The following is a 15,712-nucleotide window of genomic DNA, read 5'->3' as shown; positions in this document are numbered from 1 at the left end:
TATTCTGTACTTTTTAGGTGCTTCCTGTCTGCTTGTAGCTAACTTACAGCATAGTAACAATTGTTGAATCTGCGTTCTGGTGCCTTGAAGGCGCTTCGTTGTTTGGTTTGAATGATATATATACAAACCACTTTCAAAACGACTATAGCAAAATTTATTCTTAAATAAAATGCTAATGACTAGTTTTATTATTTTGAAAAACTACTTCACATAGGTCACACACACACACATTTTATTTTTCGACAAATGACCTGGCCCATCTGATACAGAGTTAAAAATCAAAATGCGGCCATCGAGCTCAAAGGTTTTCCCACCCCTGATTTATTCGCGTGTCTCCAACGACTTTGACAACGGGATGCTACATATTTCAAATATATATACAGTATATATTTTTTTTTCCCCCACCTTAAATGCATGGACGGCGTCGTGGAATGGTAATTTCTCTCATCGGTAAACAAATCTGGAGCAGGTAAATCAGTCGTACATCATCATGCATCTTTGCAGTATGTACATCACGTGACACATTCAAGTTCTTTTGACCACCACGACGCCTCCTTTCGTTTGCAGCATAAATCATTTCTTCCAAGTGGAGTAACACTGTACAATAGTGCCCCCTTCCTTCTAAAATAACAATACATATGTACTGTCCACTATTTGGCACATTGACGGAATCATCTTCATCCCCTGAAATGATTGAAATTGATACATAAATAAGACATGCACTACAGAGTTAAAGTAATTTTTCTCGAGTGAGGTTATGCAGTTGGTTAACTACAGTGTGAAAGTATCATTTGGCTTTTGCGCTGGAGTGTTAGCGATAGCGTCCTTTTTTCCCCCTTTTAAGGCCTTTTAATAAAGTAGATTTCGTTACAAGCTAGCACCGGGTCCACCTGGAATACCAGGTTCCTCGTTGGGAACCGAGCCGAGGCATTAACATTGCAACCCGAGAAAATGGCATCAGTTAGCTTGCGGAAAAGAAGCCGCGTGCAAAGTTAGGAGTGCTGACTAAATCCAACATACAAAGCTGAGCAATCCAGCCTTCTTGTGCCATTTACAGGAGATGTTGCAACAAAAAAAGGGAAAAATAAGTACTGTATTGGTGTAAGTTCCAAGCTGGGTGCCAAGACAGCCTGTCTGAATGCTGCTGCTCATTAAACCAGTCAGTTTGCCTTGACTTGATTCATCAATAAACCTAATTTCCAAGTGCAAAGGCAGTAGTCTTAAACACACACTCCGAATCAAGCAAGGCAAACTGTGGAGTCTTTCAAAGTTTAAAAAAAAATCTCACCTTTCGTGGAGACAATAGTGTTGCAGTGGGGATACTTGGAAAGCTAATGTCATCGTAGCACCACATATTTGTTCCACTCAGTCTGCCTTGGATGCTCGATTCTTTCACCATCCTAATTTTTGTTGGCTTTCAACCCGGCCACGCAACCGGTAAAGCTCCTTTATGGCAAAAACATTCGGTAGGCTGCCCCCTGTTGGCGAGAAGTGTAAAAAAACAAAAAAAACAAAAATCACGGTGCCAGCTTGTCACGAAAATCCACGTGGAGAGATTGGAAAATGACACTCGTTAAACATTCAAGCGGCAAATATCTTGGAAAAGGAGCAAAAAAGTAGAAACTCCCAGCAGCAGCGGTACCGTACGTAGGAGGAACACAGTGCCACCAGCAGGTCGATGAGAGGTATTGCAAAGCTAAGCACTAAAGGGATTGGTGCGGTGATCGTGACCTGTTGAAAACGGCCTTGTTGGCCACATGGACGGAAACTGGAGGGCTCGTAGAAATCAACAAACATACGGCGTGTTACACTGCTGGCAGTGGTGTGTGTGTCACAGGACGGCGGCAACACGTCCGGAAAGCGCTTTGAGCATTTATTTCAGAGTCTCATGTTTTTTGGTGACCTCTCGTGCTCTTTTTGGCCCACTCGTACTAAGCGATGAAACCGATCCAATCGCGTAATTTTCAGCTCCTCGGCATTGGCTTTTTTTTTTTCGCAATTTGTGAAAGTTTAAATGCCACAAAGGGACAAAATAGAGCAGAGGAACAACGGAGCGCCAATTGAATGTATAAAATGAATGAATAAATAGAAATGAATAAATGCTCAACCCGCTTTCCAAAAGAAACAAAGAGCGCGTTGCCGCGGCGACGCGCACCGAACAAATGAACCTGAGCTGTTACGTTGAGCGGGAGGTCTGCCTTTGTGCGGTAGAAAATGTGTCGGTGCGGTACGGATGTGTCGTGAATGAGGTTAGCTTAAGGCTCGTTACATCAATGGATTGAAAGCTCCCTTGTGGTCTCCTCTAGAAAAGTGTGAGTGGAAAAGAGTCACGCTACACAGTGGCCTCGAGTCCGCTCCCTGTCGGGGATCACGGGGGGGGGGGGGGGCTCCATCCAGCTCATTTGGGGCCGCACGAGCCGGCGCTTCCCTCCTTGGCGCTTCCACTGCGCGCCCAGCATCCGTGCCCGGCCACGCTCATGCTGCGCTGCGCCGCGCCCGCCGCCGTCGCGTCGCGCTCCGTCTCGCACTGGCTCCGCGTTCGCTCCGTCCGGCCCTGCGGCTTGGGCGAGCCGCAGGACCCCCCGCCGGGCTGCTGCGGGGAAATAGTGCGGAAGATGTGGTTGCGCTTGCGCAGGAAGTCTCCCGAGGCGGCGCCCAGGCCAAAGCTGCCCTTTCGCAGGACCATGCGGGCGCTGGCCGGCTTGGCGGGTCGGGAACGCTGGCTGTACTCCAGCTGGGACAGGTGCGAGGCGTAGCCGTCTGGAATGAACTGCCACAGATGCGCATTGCGATCAGCCCTCTTCCCGGCAGTGTTTCCAGACCCCCCCCCCCCCCCACCCACCCGAGGAAAGCGGGAACCGAGTCGGATAAACGCTTTGCTTTTTTTTCCGTCCTCGTCATACCTGACACTGGTGCTGCATCTTCTTTGTGGGTCTTCCCACGATGTAGATATGCGACGGCGGTAGGCCCACGTTGGCGTAAACCGAAATGTCCTTGCTGGAGCCGTAGGCGGCGAAGATCCGCATTTGGGCCTGAGCGCACATTAAGAGAAAGAGAGAGTGAGGGCTGACCCTCTTCGAGGGGGGGGGGATGCCGTTTCGTGGCCCACCTCGCCGACGAGGCACTTGAGGAAGTTGGCCTTGTGGCGCAGCGGATCGTGAACCAGGCCGTCGCAGAAAGAGACCACGCCGTGCGGGAAGTTGTGCTGCGACAGCCACGCCACCACGCGCTGCTTCTGCATGTCGGGACGCCCCGTCACGTACACGATCAGGTAGCCCAGGTCCTGCCAGTACCTGAGACACGTCGGCGAAAATCTCAATTATTCCAACAGAATCTGTTGTTGAAGAGGATAAATCGAGTGGATGTCGTAAAAAGTCAAGAGAAAAATCACAAGATGAAGGGATGCAATGGGAAGCAAATCTTTCATTTTTTTGCTTTTTGGCCATGTCGGAATTTGGAAAGGGACACTTTTATATTGAATGGACAAGACCCTAGGATGGAGCCGAGTGGCACTCCTAAATGCATTGCGGTGTTAGTAGGATTCAACCCAAATGAAATACATAAATAAACAAAGAAGTAAAGAAATAAAGGAAAATGAAGACGGGATGAAAAGGACAAGAGTTCTTACCTGACCACGTCCACGGCACCCGCTCGCACCTTGGGGTCACTGCCCATGATGGACACGCTGGCGGCGAAGGAGCCGTCGATGCTGAACACCACAAACTCGGTCCCGCGCGGCACCACGGTGAGGTAGCTGTCGGCAAACGTGTGGTCGCCCCTTGCGGCGGGAAAAAAAAATGTGAAGGCGGCGCGGCTTGACGCGAGCGATCCCCGAGGCGGCCCGCCGTTCCGAAATACCTGACCACCATCTTGGCGGGATACACGCCGACGCCCAGCCGCCTGTTGTCGGGGAGCGCGTACGAGACGCGGCCGCCGCCGTTGGTGAGCTGCGTGTCGAAGTGGACCCACTCGCCCGAGGGAGGCTGCGTCATGATGTGAATGTCGATCTGCGGCAAGACGAAAAAGCGCGGCTCACGACGGACGCTCGCTCGGGAATCTTCGCCTCGGACGCCGACCTTCTCTCCCGTAAGCGTCACCATGTCCAGCGGGCCGTACATGAAGCGACCGGTCAGCGTCTGGGCACCGTCCTCTGTGAACACGGCGTCACTCGCGCGGTGGTTGGCCGTCACGTTCTGACGGGGGGGCAAAAGAACGCTGACGGATAGGCTGTCTGTCCACAGGTCAAAAGTCAACGCGGCTCTTTTGACCACAAGACAAAAGAAAGCACTGACCCGAATTTTGACATGAGTGCGTTTGCGCAACCACTTCTCCCTGGGCTTGGACGGCGTGAACTCCGACACCTCCTTCCCATTCAGCTCCAGAATTCCGGAGTTCTCGTGCCTCATCACCTGCGGAAGCAAAGGGGGCACGGAAAACGTGGCTTCTCAAATTTTGGACCCGCAACAGGAAGCGAAAAGCCAAGCCAAGCGAAGACTCGGCCGACCTGTCGGAGCAGGAAGGACACCACGTCGGTGGACTCCCAGTAGGAGGCGTGGAAGAGATGCGGCAGGGCCACGGTGGGGAAGGCCGTCAAGGCGTCGGGGCAGTAGAGGGCGTAGTCCATCCGCTTGCTGCCCCACCAGCGGGACGCAACTGCGCAATTGCAACGAGATGGCGTTGAAAACATTTCGGGCCGCGTCGGCGGATTGGGAGGAGGTCAAAGGGGCCTTTTGGGGTCCTGCCTCAGAAGACCGAGAGAGGCCCGCTAGAGATGGAAAGCCAACTAGGGGGTTGGAGCCGCGGGCCTACGGAGGGGGGGGGGGTCTACGGAGGGAGACGAGCCTATGGAGGAAGCGCCCAGAAGGGCGGCGAGGAGGGAGCCTCGTGTCCTCACACTCAACATCCCGCGGTACCTTGCTCCAAGTTTGAGCCGAGGTCCGCCGGGTCAGCGGCGCCGTCCGAGCCGGCGTCCGAGCCGGCGTCCGGCTCGGCGGCTCTCGGGAACACCCGCCGGCTTTTCCTGCGCGAGCGCAACGACGGCGTCCGGGAGGCGACTTTACGGGAGGTAACGGGCAGCTGGGACAGCAGACTGGGCCGTTTTCTCACCCGGTCGGCTGAGGGGACGTTTAGGCGTGACGCCAGCGAAACGGCGTGCGGCGGCGGCGGCGAGAGAGGCCCACTTACTGTTGGCGACGTTGGAGGCGGCGTAGGAGTCGGCCAGGCCCGACACCTGGCTCGCCAGGCTGGCCTCGCTCGCTCGGCGGTGGCAGCGGATGTGAGGGAGCCCGGGGGACGCGAATAGGGGCGGAGCCGGGGGCGGGGCCGGGTGAGCGTTGCCGTCCGCTGCGGTGGAAACGAAGCAGGCTGAAGCGGCGGGGCTGGCTTTTCAAAAATGGCGGCTACACGCGGCTCGGTTCTTCTCGAGACGTAAGACCGGGCTCGTTTGGCGACGGCTACTCACCGGAGGAGGGCCGGTTGAGGACGGGCACGGGGATGCAGGTCTCGCTCGCGTCCGTCTCCGCAGCGCGATGGAGCGCCGGCGGCTCCATCAGGAGCCGAGGGTTGCCCCGCACCGTCTCCGCTGTGGGGCGCAAGGCGGACGTTCACAAAAGGGAACTCGGGGCAACAAACGGATGCGCGTGCCCACCCAGGAGAGCCGAGTGTCCGTCCCCCAGAGGAAATCGCTGATATCGGGGGATGCCGAAGGGGGGGAGCAGGTGGAAGCGTTTGTCCAGCAGAGGCTCCAGGCGGGAGGCCGACGGGTCTGCCGGGTGGAACAGGTTGTACACCTGCTGGCAGGCCGGACGCAGAGCCGTCACTGAGGATGACACGGGGGGGGGGGGATTGCCGTCACGCGCGGGACAAGGACCCGCTTCCCGTTGGCCCCAATAGCGCCGCCCGCTGCCTTGAGCCCGGTTGAACGCGCGGCCTCACCGTCCAACGAGGGCACCACCGTCTTGCGCAGGGCGAGCACCAGGCCCAGAGGAGATCCGAAGAGGAAGAAGTCGGTCACCTCGAAGTCAAACTTGCCCAGCGACCCCCCCTCCAGCATGGTGCTGCTGCTGGAGCGGCGAGAGCAGGACTCGGCGTGGATCACGCTGGAGTGCAGGCTGCTCGCAAAACGACGCCACCGATCAACACCGAGGAAACGGGCGCCGGCCGCGGATGCCCCCCCCCCCCCTGCCCCCGCCTGACCTGGACAGGAAGGCCTGATGATGCTTGATGGTGTCGATCTCGTAGGTGGAGGAGTCGCTGCGTTTGCGCGGCAGCTGCTTCTTGAGTTCGTCGGGCCCCGAGCAGCGAGGGATGTCGATGTTACTGCGGCTCAGCTGTCGACTGGCCCCCAGGGACGGCGACGACGGCGAGGCGCTGTTGACGACGATGCCGGGGGAAAGCAGCTCCGTGTCCTGCGCGGGTCGGATGCGCCGCCCTGAGCGTCGGCGCGTCGCGACGTGTCACCGGCGGCGGCGACGGCGGCGGACGTTACCTGCACGCTGACGGCGCTGCCCCGCCTGCTGCTGTTTGGACTTTCCAGCAGCAGGACGGAACTACTGCACAGCGCATCGAAGCCGAGGATGCTTCCCACGCAGTCTCCGATCACACACACCTGCAAAAAGACGGGGGGGGGGGGGGGGGGGGGCGACACGCTCGCAGTTAAAAAAATCTAAAACAAAACAAAATTTCCCGAAGAAATATGCAACTTTGCTTTCTCAGGAAAAACAAATCACTGAACAAAATATTGAAAAGAAAAATCACATTCAATTCTATTGGAACAAAATTGCAACCTCCCCCCCTAAAAAAAATTAATAACTTTTTTTTTCCTTCAGATTTTTTCTCAGAAAAAAAATGCACAACTTTTGGGCTTATTTGTCGTGCTTATTTTTTTTTTTAATATCAGACTTAATCCATACTTATTATAAAACACTTCCCCTTTTTGTTCTCTGCAACAAATCCCAACAAAAAATATTGCGACTACTTTTGGTCTGGAAAAAAAAAAAATAATAAAAACACTCACATTTTTCACCTTGAAAAAAATCCTCCTTTTTTTTGTGATGTTAAGGAGCCACATTATCTCCCCCCCCCCCCCCCACCCACACACACTCACGGCCACACAAGCGTGGAAGAGAGCTAGCGTGCGGAGCGGCCGACCTGCCCGTTGAAGGACGCTCCTTCCGGCGACCTGATGAAGTCGGCGTAGACCTGATTGGCTCTGAGGATGACGGCGGCCACGGCGTCCTGGTACTGCGGCGCCGACGTGGCGAGGAGGGGCAGCGCGGCCAGCGGGATGTGATCCTGACTGCTGGACAGGCAGCCCTCGTCGTAGCTGTACGGGCTCAGGCTGCGGGAAGGGAGCGCACGCCGCAATTTTCAAATCCGCGGAGAGCGCGACTCCAAAAGCGCGCTGCCGTCACACAAGGTCGGAAAAAGGAAAAAAACTCACTTGGACACCAGCGAGAAGGCCTCCACGCAGACGGCGGGACACGGCACGGTGCGGATGGCGACGCGGCCCAGCGCCGTCGGGTAGTGGACCCTCATCACCGTCTCAAAGGCGCCGCTCAGCGTGTTGACGTCGCCTTGCTTGCTGTTCTGCTCGCCTGCGCGCGGACGCACGTCCGTTGAAGGCAAGCGCTAAAAGCTAACGGCCTCGCGGGGGGGACGCTGCCATCCACCGGCTGACAAATAACCTTAGCCGTGACGGGCTCGCAACGGCCGGAGCGACGGGGAATCGAACACAAACGGTGGAGCGACACCGACAGACAAGACGACGATACGCTCAGGCGGCGGTGCTTTTTTTCCTCTGCGAAGAAGAGCTTTTCCATATGCGTGTCTTATACCGCCCCCAGGTGGCTGAGGCGCGCGCAGACTAAAAGGAGCTGCACGATGTCCGTTGAATCCTGAGCCGATTGTCCTACCTGAGCCCGTGTCCAGAATATTTCCTCCGTGCAGGACAAGAATCAGGACGTGGATTTTGGACGGCTGAAGACACCGCTGAGGCGCCTGCGGGAGGAGGCGCCGACAAATATCGTCATGTGACGAGGTGTGAAGAAAGCGTAGAAAGCACCCACCTCGGCGCTGGTCTCCTCGTGCGTCGCGGCGCCAAATTGTCCCGCCGATTCGGGATAGAGCGACTCTGTGACACAAAGGCTGCGCGTCACTGGCGATGGAGACCCGCCCGGCCGCGCCGCGGGTGAGGCCAAGGCGGCCGTCGCCTCACCTTGAACCTCGTCCGCTTCCGTGCTGTCCATTTTGTCCATCAGGTCGTTGGAGCTCCACTTGGTGATCTCCTTGGGGAAGGCCTCCTCGCCGTCAGAGAAGCTGTCTGAAGGACACGTCCGCCGCGGCGGCCTAAGTCACTTTGTCCCCGTTCGTCTTCGGGCGTGTGGACACGCTAACGATTTGCCGTTAGCGCGCGTGCTACGAGTGTGCGCCGGGTGTCGGCGGGTCACCGGGAGGCTTTACCGTGCGCGTCAAAGAATTCGTCATCCGCGCTATCGTCGGATTCCCGCGCGATGCTCTGCATCCTCCACTCGCTCAGGCTGTGGTGAGAAGGACTCCCTGCGGGGGGGGGAGACGCCAAAGCAGAGATCTCGGAGTTACGCGTCCGCGCGATGCTAACGCAACGTGTTCAACTTGCGCATTCGAGGGAGCAGAATGATGACATCACAGAGGACCGGACCTGTCGCGATGATGTCGCGTGCCCCCCCCCCCCCCCACGACGTTATCTGTCAAATAAGCCGCCGCTGATGTTATCCGGCTAGCCAAATGCCACCGTGACCTTAACGAGTTCCAGCGAGCTTGAGGAAATTTCCAGTGAGCCAGCCGCCCAAACGGCAAGTCCACGACATATGCTAGCCCATCAAACATTGCGTCAACCCCGACACGAAGAAGAAGAGCGCATTTTGCATTTTCACCATGCGCCAGAAAAAACGTCCGCACGCGGCGAACACGTCAGCCCCCCCAGAACGGCGCAGGACGCACGAACGTACCGCCTCTCTTGGATGACCTGTTGGAGGATCTGGACGACGTGGACCACTGCTTGGTGAGCTCGCCCCGGGCGTCCGGCACTCCGGCCGGTTTGTCTTCGCCGGCGTCGGCCTCGGCGGCGGCGGCCCCCGGCTCCCGGTCCCGGTCCTGAGGGCCCGGGCGGCCGTCGGTCTCGGGGCCGCCTTCCTCGCTGAGGCTGTACTGGGCCATCTTCTTGGCCAGGGCCAGCTGGGTCTCCAGCTCCAGCTGCCGGATGTCCTCCATGGTGAGGCCGTACCACTCGTCCTGCCAGCACCACGCCTGGCGGTGGGCTCGCACCATCACTTTACGCAGACCTGCGAGGGCGCCGGCGACAACTCCGATTACCTTCGGCGCAGGTTCCCCCGGAAAACTCCGAGGGCGCCGCCCCTCTCTGGGTGAGACCCGAGCGGACCGCTTTGGCGTCAGAAGTGGGACGGCCGCACCTACCCACGTCGTGGATGAAGCGCTCGATCTTGGACTGCATGCCCCAGTAGCGGAACTCCACTTTACACAGTTTGTAGGCGCACATGACCGAACGGTGGGCCGGACTTTGGTTGATCTCCTGGATCCAGTCTTCGGAGAGCGGGCCTCGCCCGGTCTTGAGCGAGCGGTACAGTCGGGGGTCTTCTTCTGCCAGGTACTCGTGGGGAGCGATGTAGTCCGTGACGATGTCGATGGGGTCTGCGTGGGGAACCGAAGGCCGTCGACTTTATGGGGGGGGGACGTCCGGCGGCGGGCGCGACTTACCCACTGTCCTTTGTCTCTTCTCAGCCGAAGACAGACCGAAGACATCCGCTTGGTCGCCGGTGTCGGGCATGTAGTAAGTCTCGATGTCAATGGAGAACTTCTCCACGAAGGGACACGTGTACCTGCGGTATAACGGGCATTCTCATCGCAAACGTTTCTTTTCTCGGAAGCGGGACCGACATCGTGGCGGACGCCTGTCGAGGCCGAGGAAGCCCCGCCTCACCTGGTGCGCGTGTAAGGGTAGGCGTTCCAGGACTCCTCCTCCACGCGCAGGGCGGCCTGAGGCAGGATGGAGCAAAACCAGGACGGGATGTGCTTGCCGATGTGGTACACCTTGCGGGTGTACTGGCCCGAGCCTCCGGGTCCGTCCCGGTACGGTTTGTTCTCCAGGATCTCCACGCCGCTGCCCTCGCCGCAGCTCTCCTCGCGGCTCTTTTTCTGACGGGCCGCGTCACCGTCAGCACAGATACGTAAATACGTCGACATCAAGATAGATTGGAAATTCTTGCTCCGCTTATATTTTTCTTTGTGGCCGGTAAAAAAGGTACTTTTTTTTAGGGGGAGGGGATGGGGGGGGGGGGGGTTGATGAAGCCGTGGCCTCTGGGTACCAGCCAGAATGTACCCCAGCCGGCATCCTCAAGTTGTTGACAACACCGGACAGGAAGCAGAATGCCCCCCCCCCCCACTCTGCCCGAAGGCGGGCAGCAGGTGGCGGCTGCGTTCCGATCCGCTAAAGCCTGAGCTTGTTTTTTTTTTTTTTTTTTTTTTAAAGCCAAGTCTGAGATGACAGCGGACTGGCCGGCCCGTTGTCATGGCAACCGGGACTTGGCTGATGAATGACGGTGCGCTGATGTCATCCGTTACCGGGGCGACCGGCACACGGTTGTGACGCTGAGCCAGAAAAGGGGCGGGGGGGGGGGGGGGACGGCGGTGTGAGGGGCGGGGAAGTGTGTGTGTGTGGGGGGGGGGGGGGGCGTGGCGCTAATTTAATTCTGCACTGAGGTACTAATTACTCACGCATGGACTCCCGGAAACACGTTGCCTGCACTGAACTTCCATCAAAAGCTTCCAGATGACGGCAAGACGGTACACGAGAGTCAACGTGAGGCACATTTGACGCAATGTCACGTTAAGGCGCTGCATCGGGGGGGTTGGACGCTTTGTAGCGTCGCGAGACAAAAGAAAAAACATTTTGCGTCGGTGGATGGCCTCTTTCAAGGCCCACCCAGCGGACGCTCCAAAAAAGAGCCGCTTCCTTTTTAGTAATCAACAGTAGAACGCGAGTTTTGGTTTTGCCCCAGCGTGGACGTGCGACGACGCGACGTCAACGCCTTTGTTGGGCAAGTGGCGGACTGACCTGTATCATGTAGAGCTGAGCGATGCGGTACTCGTCCACGCTCATGGGCATGGGGATGCGGTACTCCTTGATCAGCATGGCGGCGGCACCCGGACCCACGGTCAGCGCGTCGGGAAAAACGGGAGCCGAGTCATCGCAGGCGCCTGCCAAGAGAGAAAAAAGGGCCGCTCAGTCCTCGCCGCCCTCCTCCTGCCGATCTATTACAAGGTAATCCCTCCGAGTCCAAATCCCCCGGCAACCTAAATCCTCAAGCGGCTCGGCCCCCGCCGACGTCCGGTCGAGAGCGACGACCAAAAACCTCGCTCCCCGAAGACGCGGCGGCGCAAGCCGCTCGACGCCGTACCGGACGATCGACATGGTAAGGGAAGGGTGGGGGTGAGGGGGGGTTACATATGAGCAAGCGTGATCGCTTTGTGGGGGAACAAACACGCGTCCAAGTTGAAACACGCGACAATGAAATGAAACGACTTTTGCGTGGACCCCAGTCGTGCATTTTCAGCGCCATAAAATGAAATCACAAAGTGTTTTTTGAAAATTTCGAGGCCGGCCCCCCCGCACAGAAGTCAAAATGAGCGGCCGGGTCATAGTTTGGCCTTTTTTCATGACAGTTTGTTTCAATTGGTTTTCAGAGCGGGTTGCACGCTTCCATTGGCAGCGCGCGGGGTCAACGGTGTTCACACCCACAACGGTGCAAAACGCCCTTTTCGAAATGCGCTCGCTTGCGCGGGTCTGCAAATCGACCGACAGCGACCGCAGATTTGCCACGGTCACCAAAATCGAGCCCGTAATGTTCCAAGAAAAAGTCGGTCGCAATTGAATGAGGGGGAAAAAAAATATTCACACTCAAGTCACAGTGTCATTAATTCCTGAATTGATGCGCCTGCGCAAACTCAGCCATAATGCGCACCAACAACGAAGCGTTGCGCATACGCGTACCTGAGCACGAGTCTGCCGCGGCGACGCCGAGACGGCGGGCCTGCAAACTTGCCGGCCTCGATGGCGGGCGCAACCCGCCCCCCCCGCTCTTCCTCCTTCTCTTCCTCCTCGTCCTTTTTCCCGCTAGCGTAATACAGAGAAGCTGGCGTGTCTCTTCCTCCCCCCCCCCTCACCCCCACCCACCCCCGCCCCTCCCTCACTAAAGCTCTGTTGCCGTGGAAATGCACGAGGCCTTCGCCTGATTTGTGGACTTTGTTGTGATGCGGGGAGCCGGGGCCGCGGCCGCCGCCTCCCTCCTCCTCCTTCTATCCCGTGTCAGAAATCTGATATTGGCTACCGAATCGAGTCAAATGTGCGGCTCAAAAGGTTTTCAAAGGCGCCGCGACTCCGTGTCCCCTATCGTTTCTATTGATCGCCACCCACTTTAGGATGCTCGTTATTGAAGCTAGATAATACACCGTCCGCATTTTTACGTTCATTTTAGGACGCTTAAGTTGCAATGACGTGCTTTTTTTTTTCTTTTTTTTTTTGGGGGGGCTGTTAATTCATCACGTGAGAATAAAGTGGCAGTTTGCTATCGCAAGCCACATCATGAAGATGTTGGCATGACACAACAGGAAGATGTCACACGCGCACAACATCATTGCAACAGCAGGAGAGCGCCGTGCATGACAATGAGCTTGATGCGCGCACGCGCGTGTGTGCGTGACCCCTCCCTGTTGCATGATGCCAACGTCTTGATGTTACTGGTGGCATCCAATCGGCACTCGGCGCGCATCTCAAGCACGTCGCCCGGGCGCCACAAGCACGGCCAGAGCCACACGCTAACACGCTAACACAATCAAGCTGTCCACACGTCAACATGCGCCCCTGCGGAGTCTTCATTTCTTCACGCGCTCCTTCTCAAAGACGGACGGCTGCCCTCCGACGCAAATATCCACAATTTCTTTTTTTTCTTTTACTTTGGATGTGGTGAGCAAGAGAGTTCTGTGTATCGGTGACACTTTATTCAAAATTTTTTGCCTCCCTCTGCGGTAATTGGAAAATGGCGCCGATGTCGCAAGCCTAACTCGAAATCTCCCGGCCCGCGCGTCATCTCATCACCGCCCCGACCTTTTGTGGGTAACAATGGGCCTGTCCTCACAACAAGCAGACGGCGCCGACCTGAGCTCGCCGGCCATCCCGCCCCCAGAGGTCCAAACGTTCTCGCCGACATTTGACAAGAGAAGGGATGCCAACGCGCCGAAAGGCCAACGACAACTCCCTTAGGTGACGGCAGAGGGCTATTTTTAGCTCTGGCAGTGGGTCAGGGGGTGTGTCTGTGTGTGTGTGTGTGTGGGGGGGGGGGTTGCCATCACGCTTCTCCAAGTTTGAGAATTCAAATGCCACTGTAGAAATAAATAAATAATAACAATCATCTAGAAATACTGCCAAATGTTGTTTTTTTTTTAAAAGAGGAACAAAATCTCATCATAAAATGGCAAAGCGGCAAAACATATCAGATAACAGTGAAACATGGTAAGATGGGGGCTAAAAACAAAATAAGAATAATAAAGGTCACGTGTGTGTGTGTGTGTGTGTGTGTGTTCATTGACATGCTGTGTTTACCCAACTAAAAATAGCGTCCGATGACGTAGCAACTTGTGACAAGCACACCCCCCCCCTGTACTCCCCCACCCCCCGAGGCCCCCATCATCATCATTACTGTACTGCTATTGACATGCATGCGCCGCTCGCACCCAGGAGAGAAGGGACGCGTGCACTTGTGTGTGTGTCTGTGCTTTTCTATGTGGGGGAGTGGATGTGTGTGGGCGCTTTTGTGTATGTTTGTGTTTCCAAATGCATGTGTGTGTGTGTGTGTGTGTAATAGTAATCAATAGTGTGAGTCATTCTTTCTGCGGTGGCTACTTCCAAACAGCATTCATTAGCACAAACGCAATCTTTGGGCCCGATAATCACACCAGGAAATGAAGATAAGCCGCTCATCATGTCTGAAAACAGCACGGCAGCGAACCGCTCGCATGCTCGCACCCGGCAAATCCACACTTCTTATTTAGGGCGAGGCCACCGGACCGTCCGCCGTTTCGATGCGATGGCCATGAGCGAGCTGGTAACATTGCAGAATACTAAAATGCCGCAAATCAATGTTTTGCCTTTTTGTTTTTCTTCTTCTCGTGATGTTATTCGACGCCAGGTCATCGGCCGCTTCAAAGTGACCCCGATGGAGCACGCAGATTGGGAAGCCAGGTGGGCGTTCGAGTTTCGCGATCCACTTCCTCTGTGACAACTGTGCCATGTTTTTATGGTTTGATAAGAGAGACTACAGGAAAGTAGATTTCGAAACCTGATACAGGGTCGCAGTTTTTCCATTGCGGCGTGTTGGTAAATGGCTGCTACTCAATCACTTGGGTGAGTGGTGAAGAGCCGCCGGCTATAAAGTTGCTTTCTATGGATGGCTTTGTATATATTTGGATGTGGTGGACGTGCGGATTTGTGTGTACAAATATTAAAGTGTATGTATTTGAATGTGTATTTGTGCGTGCGTGTATATTGGTGTGTGTATTTCCGTGTATGTGTGTGTGTGTGGGGGGGGGGCGGGGGGTTCTGTCTGTTTGCATTTATTTGTGTGTTTCGTGCACATAGGCAGCGTATGCTTGTTTGTATTGTGGTGTTTGTGCGGATGCAAATGTGTGTGTGTGCGCGCGCGCGCGCGCGTGTGTATTTTCGTGGGTTTGGAGCCCCTTTCGTATTCGTGTGTCGGTGGAAAGGCGTTGGTGTGCCTGCGTGGGTTTTAGTGCGCGCGTGACCCGCGTCCCATTCCACAGCGCCCCATCACCGATTATCGAACACACAAATTCTTCCGTCTGGTTGATGGCTGACGTCACGCTCGACCCCCTTCATCGATCCACGAATCGGGCGGCTGCGCTCACCTGAGGCTCGGCCGGCCGGTGACGGTCAATCCCCGGTCGTCTTCTCCCCGCCGCGGCATGACGGCTCGCCGACGAAAAGGGTTCGAGGGCCGGGGGTTGTGAGGCTTTTCCGTCGTCCGTCCTCGTCCTCCTTCACAGGACGTCGCATGTCCCCTCGGTACGCTCCATCTTCCGCTCCGGCGTGTCGTCGTCTGACTCTTGTTGTTGTCCGTCCGTCCGTCCGTCCCTCCGCGATGTGGCTTTCAGGCCGGCGTCGACATCATAGCGCAGGTGAAAGGGAGGAAAGGGCGACCTCCGGCGTGACAGCGAGTCACTGCAAGCACATTCACCTGGGCCCCAAGAGCCCGAGCAGGCTCGTTGTCCACGCTTCCCTCCTCCAACAACACCTGTTGCATCAAGGACGGGTTCTGGGCCCCTTTGGGTTTGCCTGCAAAGATCAGCTCTGACCAGCGTCTTCGTGGCCAATGGACTTTGCGGACGAGAGGCGAAAAAGGCTGCACAGGAATAGCTTTCCATTATTGCAATACAACCATTGCATAAAAGCAGATTTTTCTTTCCACCAATCTTGAAGACTTTCCAATAGTTTTGCAAGGTTGTTTCTTTTCTTCAGGATTTTGCCCCCATTTTACGCCACTAAATGGTTATTAGAGTCTCTTTGAAGATTTTTTTTTTCTCCCCTCAATGCATTTCAATGGCCATCAACAATATGCGTTTTTTTGATGTTAACCGTCCGGC

The 15,712-nt window shown here is 56.0% G+C and overlaps 1 protein-coding gene across 2 annotated transcripts; it reads right to left on the bottom strand.

The window, feature by feature from the left end:
* Positions 1-218: 218 nt before the first annotated feature.
* Positions 219-15,569, bottom strand: pitpnm2 (phosphatidylinositol transfer protein, membrane-associated 2). Of its 2 annotated transcripts, XM_086135760.1 has the most exons (27): positions 14,978-15,569; positions 11,112-11,254; positions 9,977-10,191; positions 9,754-9,875; positions 9,454-9,687; positions 8,988-9,320; positions 8,461-8,556; positions 8,216-8,320; positions 8,067-8,131; positions 7,914-7,998; positions 7,442-7,595; positions 7,150-7,339; positions 6,488-6,607; positions 6,196-6,407; positions 5,935-6,110; positions 5,648-5,818; positions 5,462-5,581; positions 5,185-5,343; positions 4,914-5,114; positions 4,505-4,653; positions 4,293-4,409; positions 4,077-4,193; positions 3,859-4,007; positions 3,629-3,778; positions 3,110-3,293; positions 2,904-3,032; positions 219-2,770 (listed from the first exon to the last, which is right to left on the bottom strand). In XM_086135760.1, the coding sequence occupies exons 2-27, from the start codon at positions 11,187-11,189 to the stop codon at positions 2,399-2,401; spliced, it is 4,203 nt and encodes a 1,400-aa protein (XP_085991886.1). In that variant the 5' UTR covers positions 11,190-11,254; positions 14,978-15,569; the 3' UTR covers positions 219-2,398. The 2 variants fall into 2 exon arrangements, with proteins under 2 accessions (XP_085991886.1, XP_085991887.1); XM_086135761.1 differs by lacking the exon at positions 4,914-5,114 and having other exon boundaries at positions 14,978-15,544.
* Positions 15,570-15,712: the final 143 nt, after the last annotated feature.

This window comes from Hippocampus guttulatus, chromosome 17, assembly GCF_054856545.1.
Source record: "Hippocampus guttulatus isolate MCC_2025c chromosome 17, RoL_Hgut_1.0, whole genome shotgun sequence".
Lineage (NCBI taxonomy): Eukaryota > Metazoa > Chordata > Actinopteri > Syngnathiformes > Syngnathidae > Hippocampus > Hippocampus guttulatus.
This window is presented reverse-complemented; position numbering and strand designations above follow the sequence as displayed.

Coding starts and splice junctions, on each gene's coding strand:
- pitpnm2 (XM_086135760.1), bottom strand. CDS start 11,189: ATGCTGATCAAGGAGTACCGCATCCCCATGCCCATGAGCGTGGACGAG. Junction 8,132..8,215: donor GGAAGCGGACGAGGTTCAAG/GTGAGGCGACGG, acceptor TTTGTGTCACAG/AGTCGCTCTATCCCGAATCG. Junction 3,033..3,109: donor TCAAGTGCCTCGTCGGCGAG/GTGGGCCACGAA, acceptor ATGTGCGCTCAG/GCCCAAATGCGGATCTTCGC.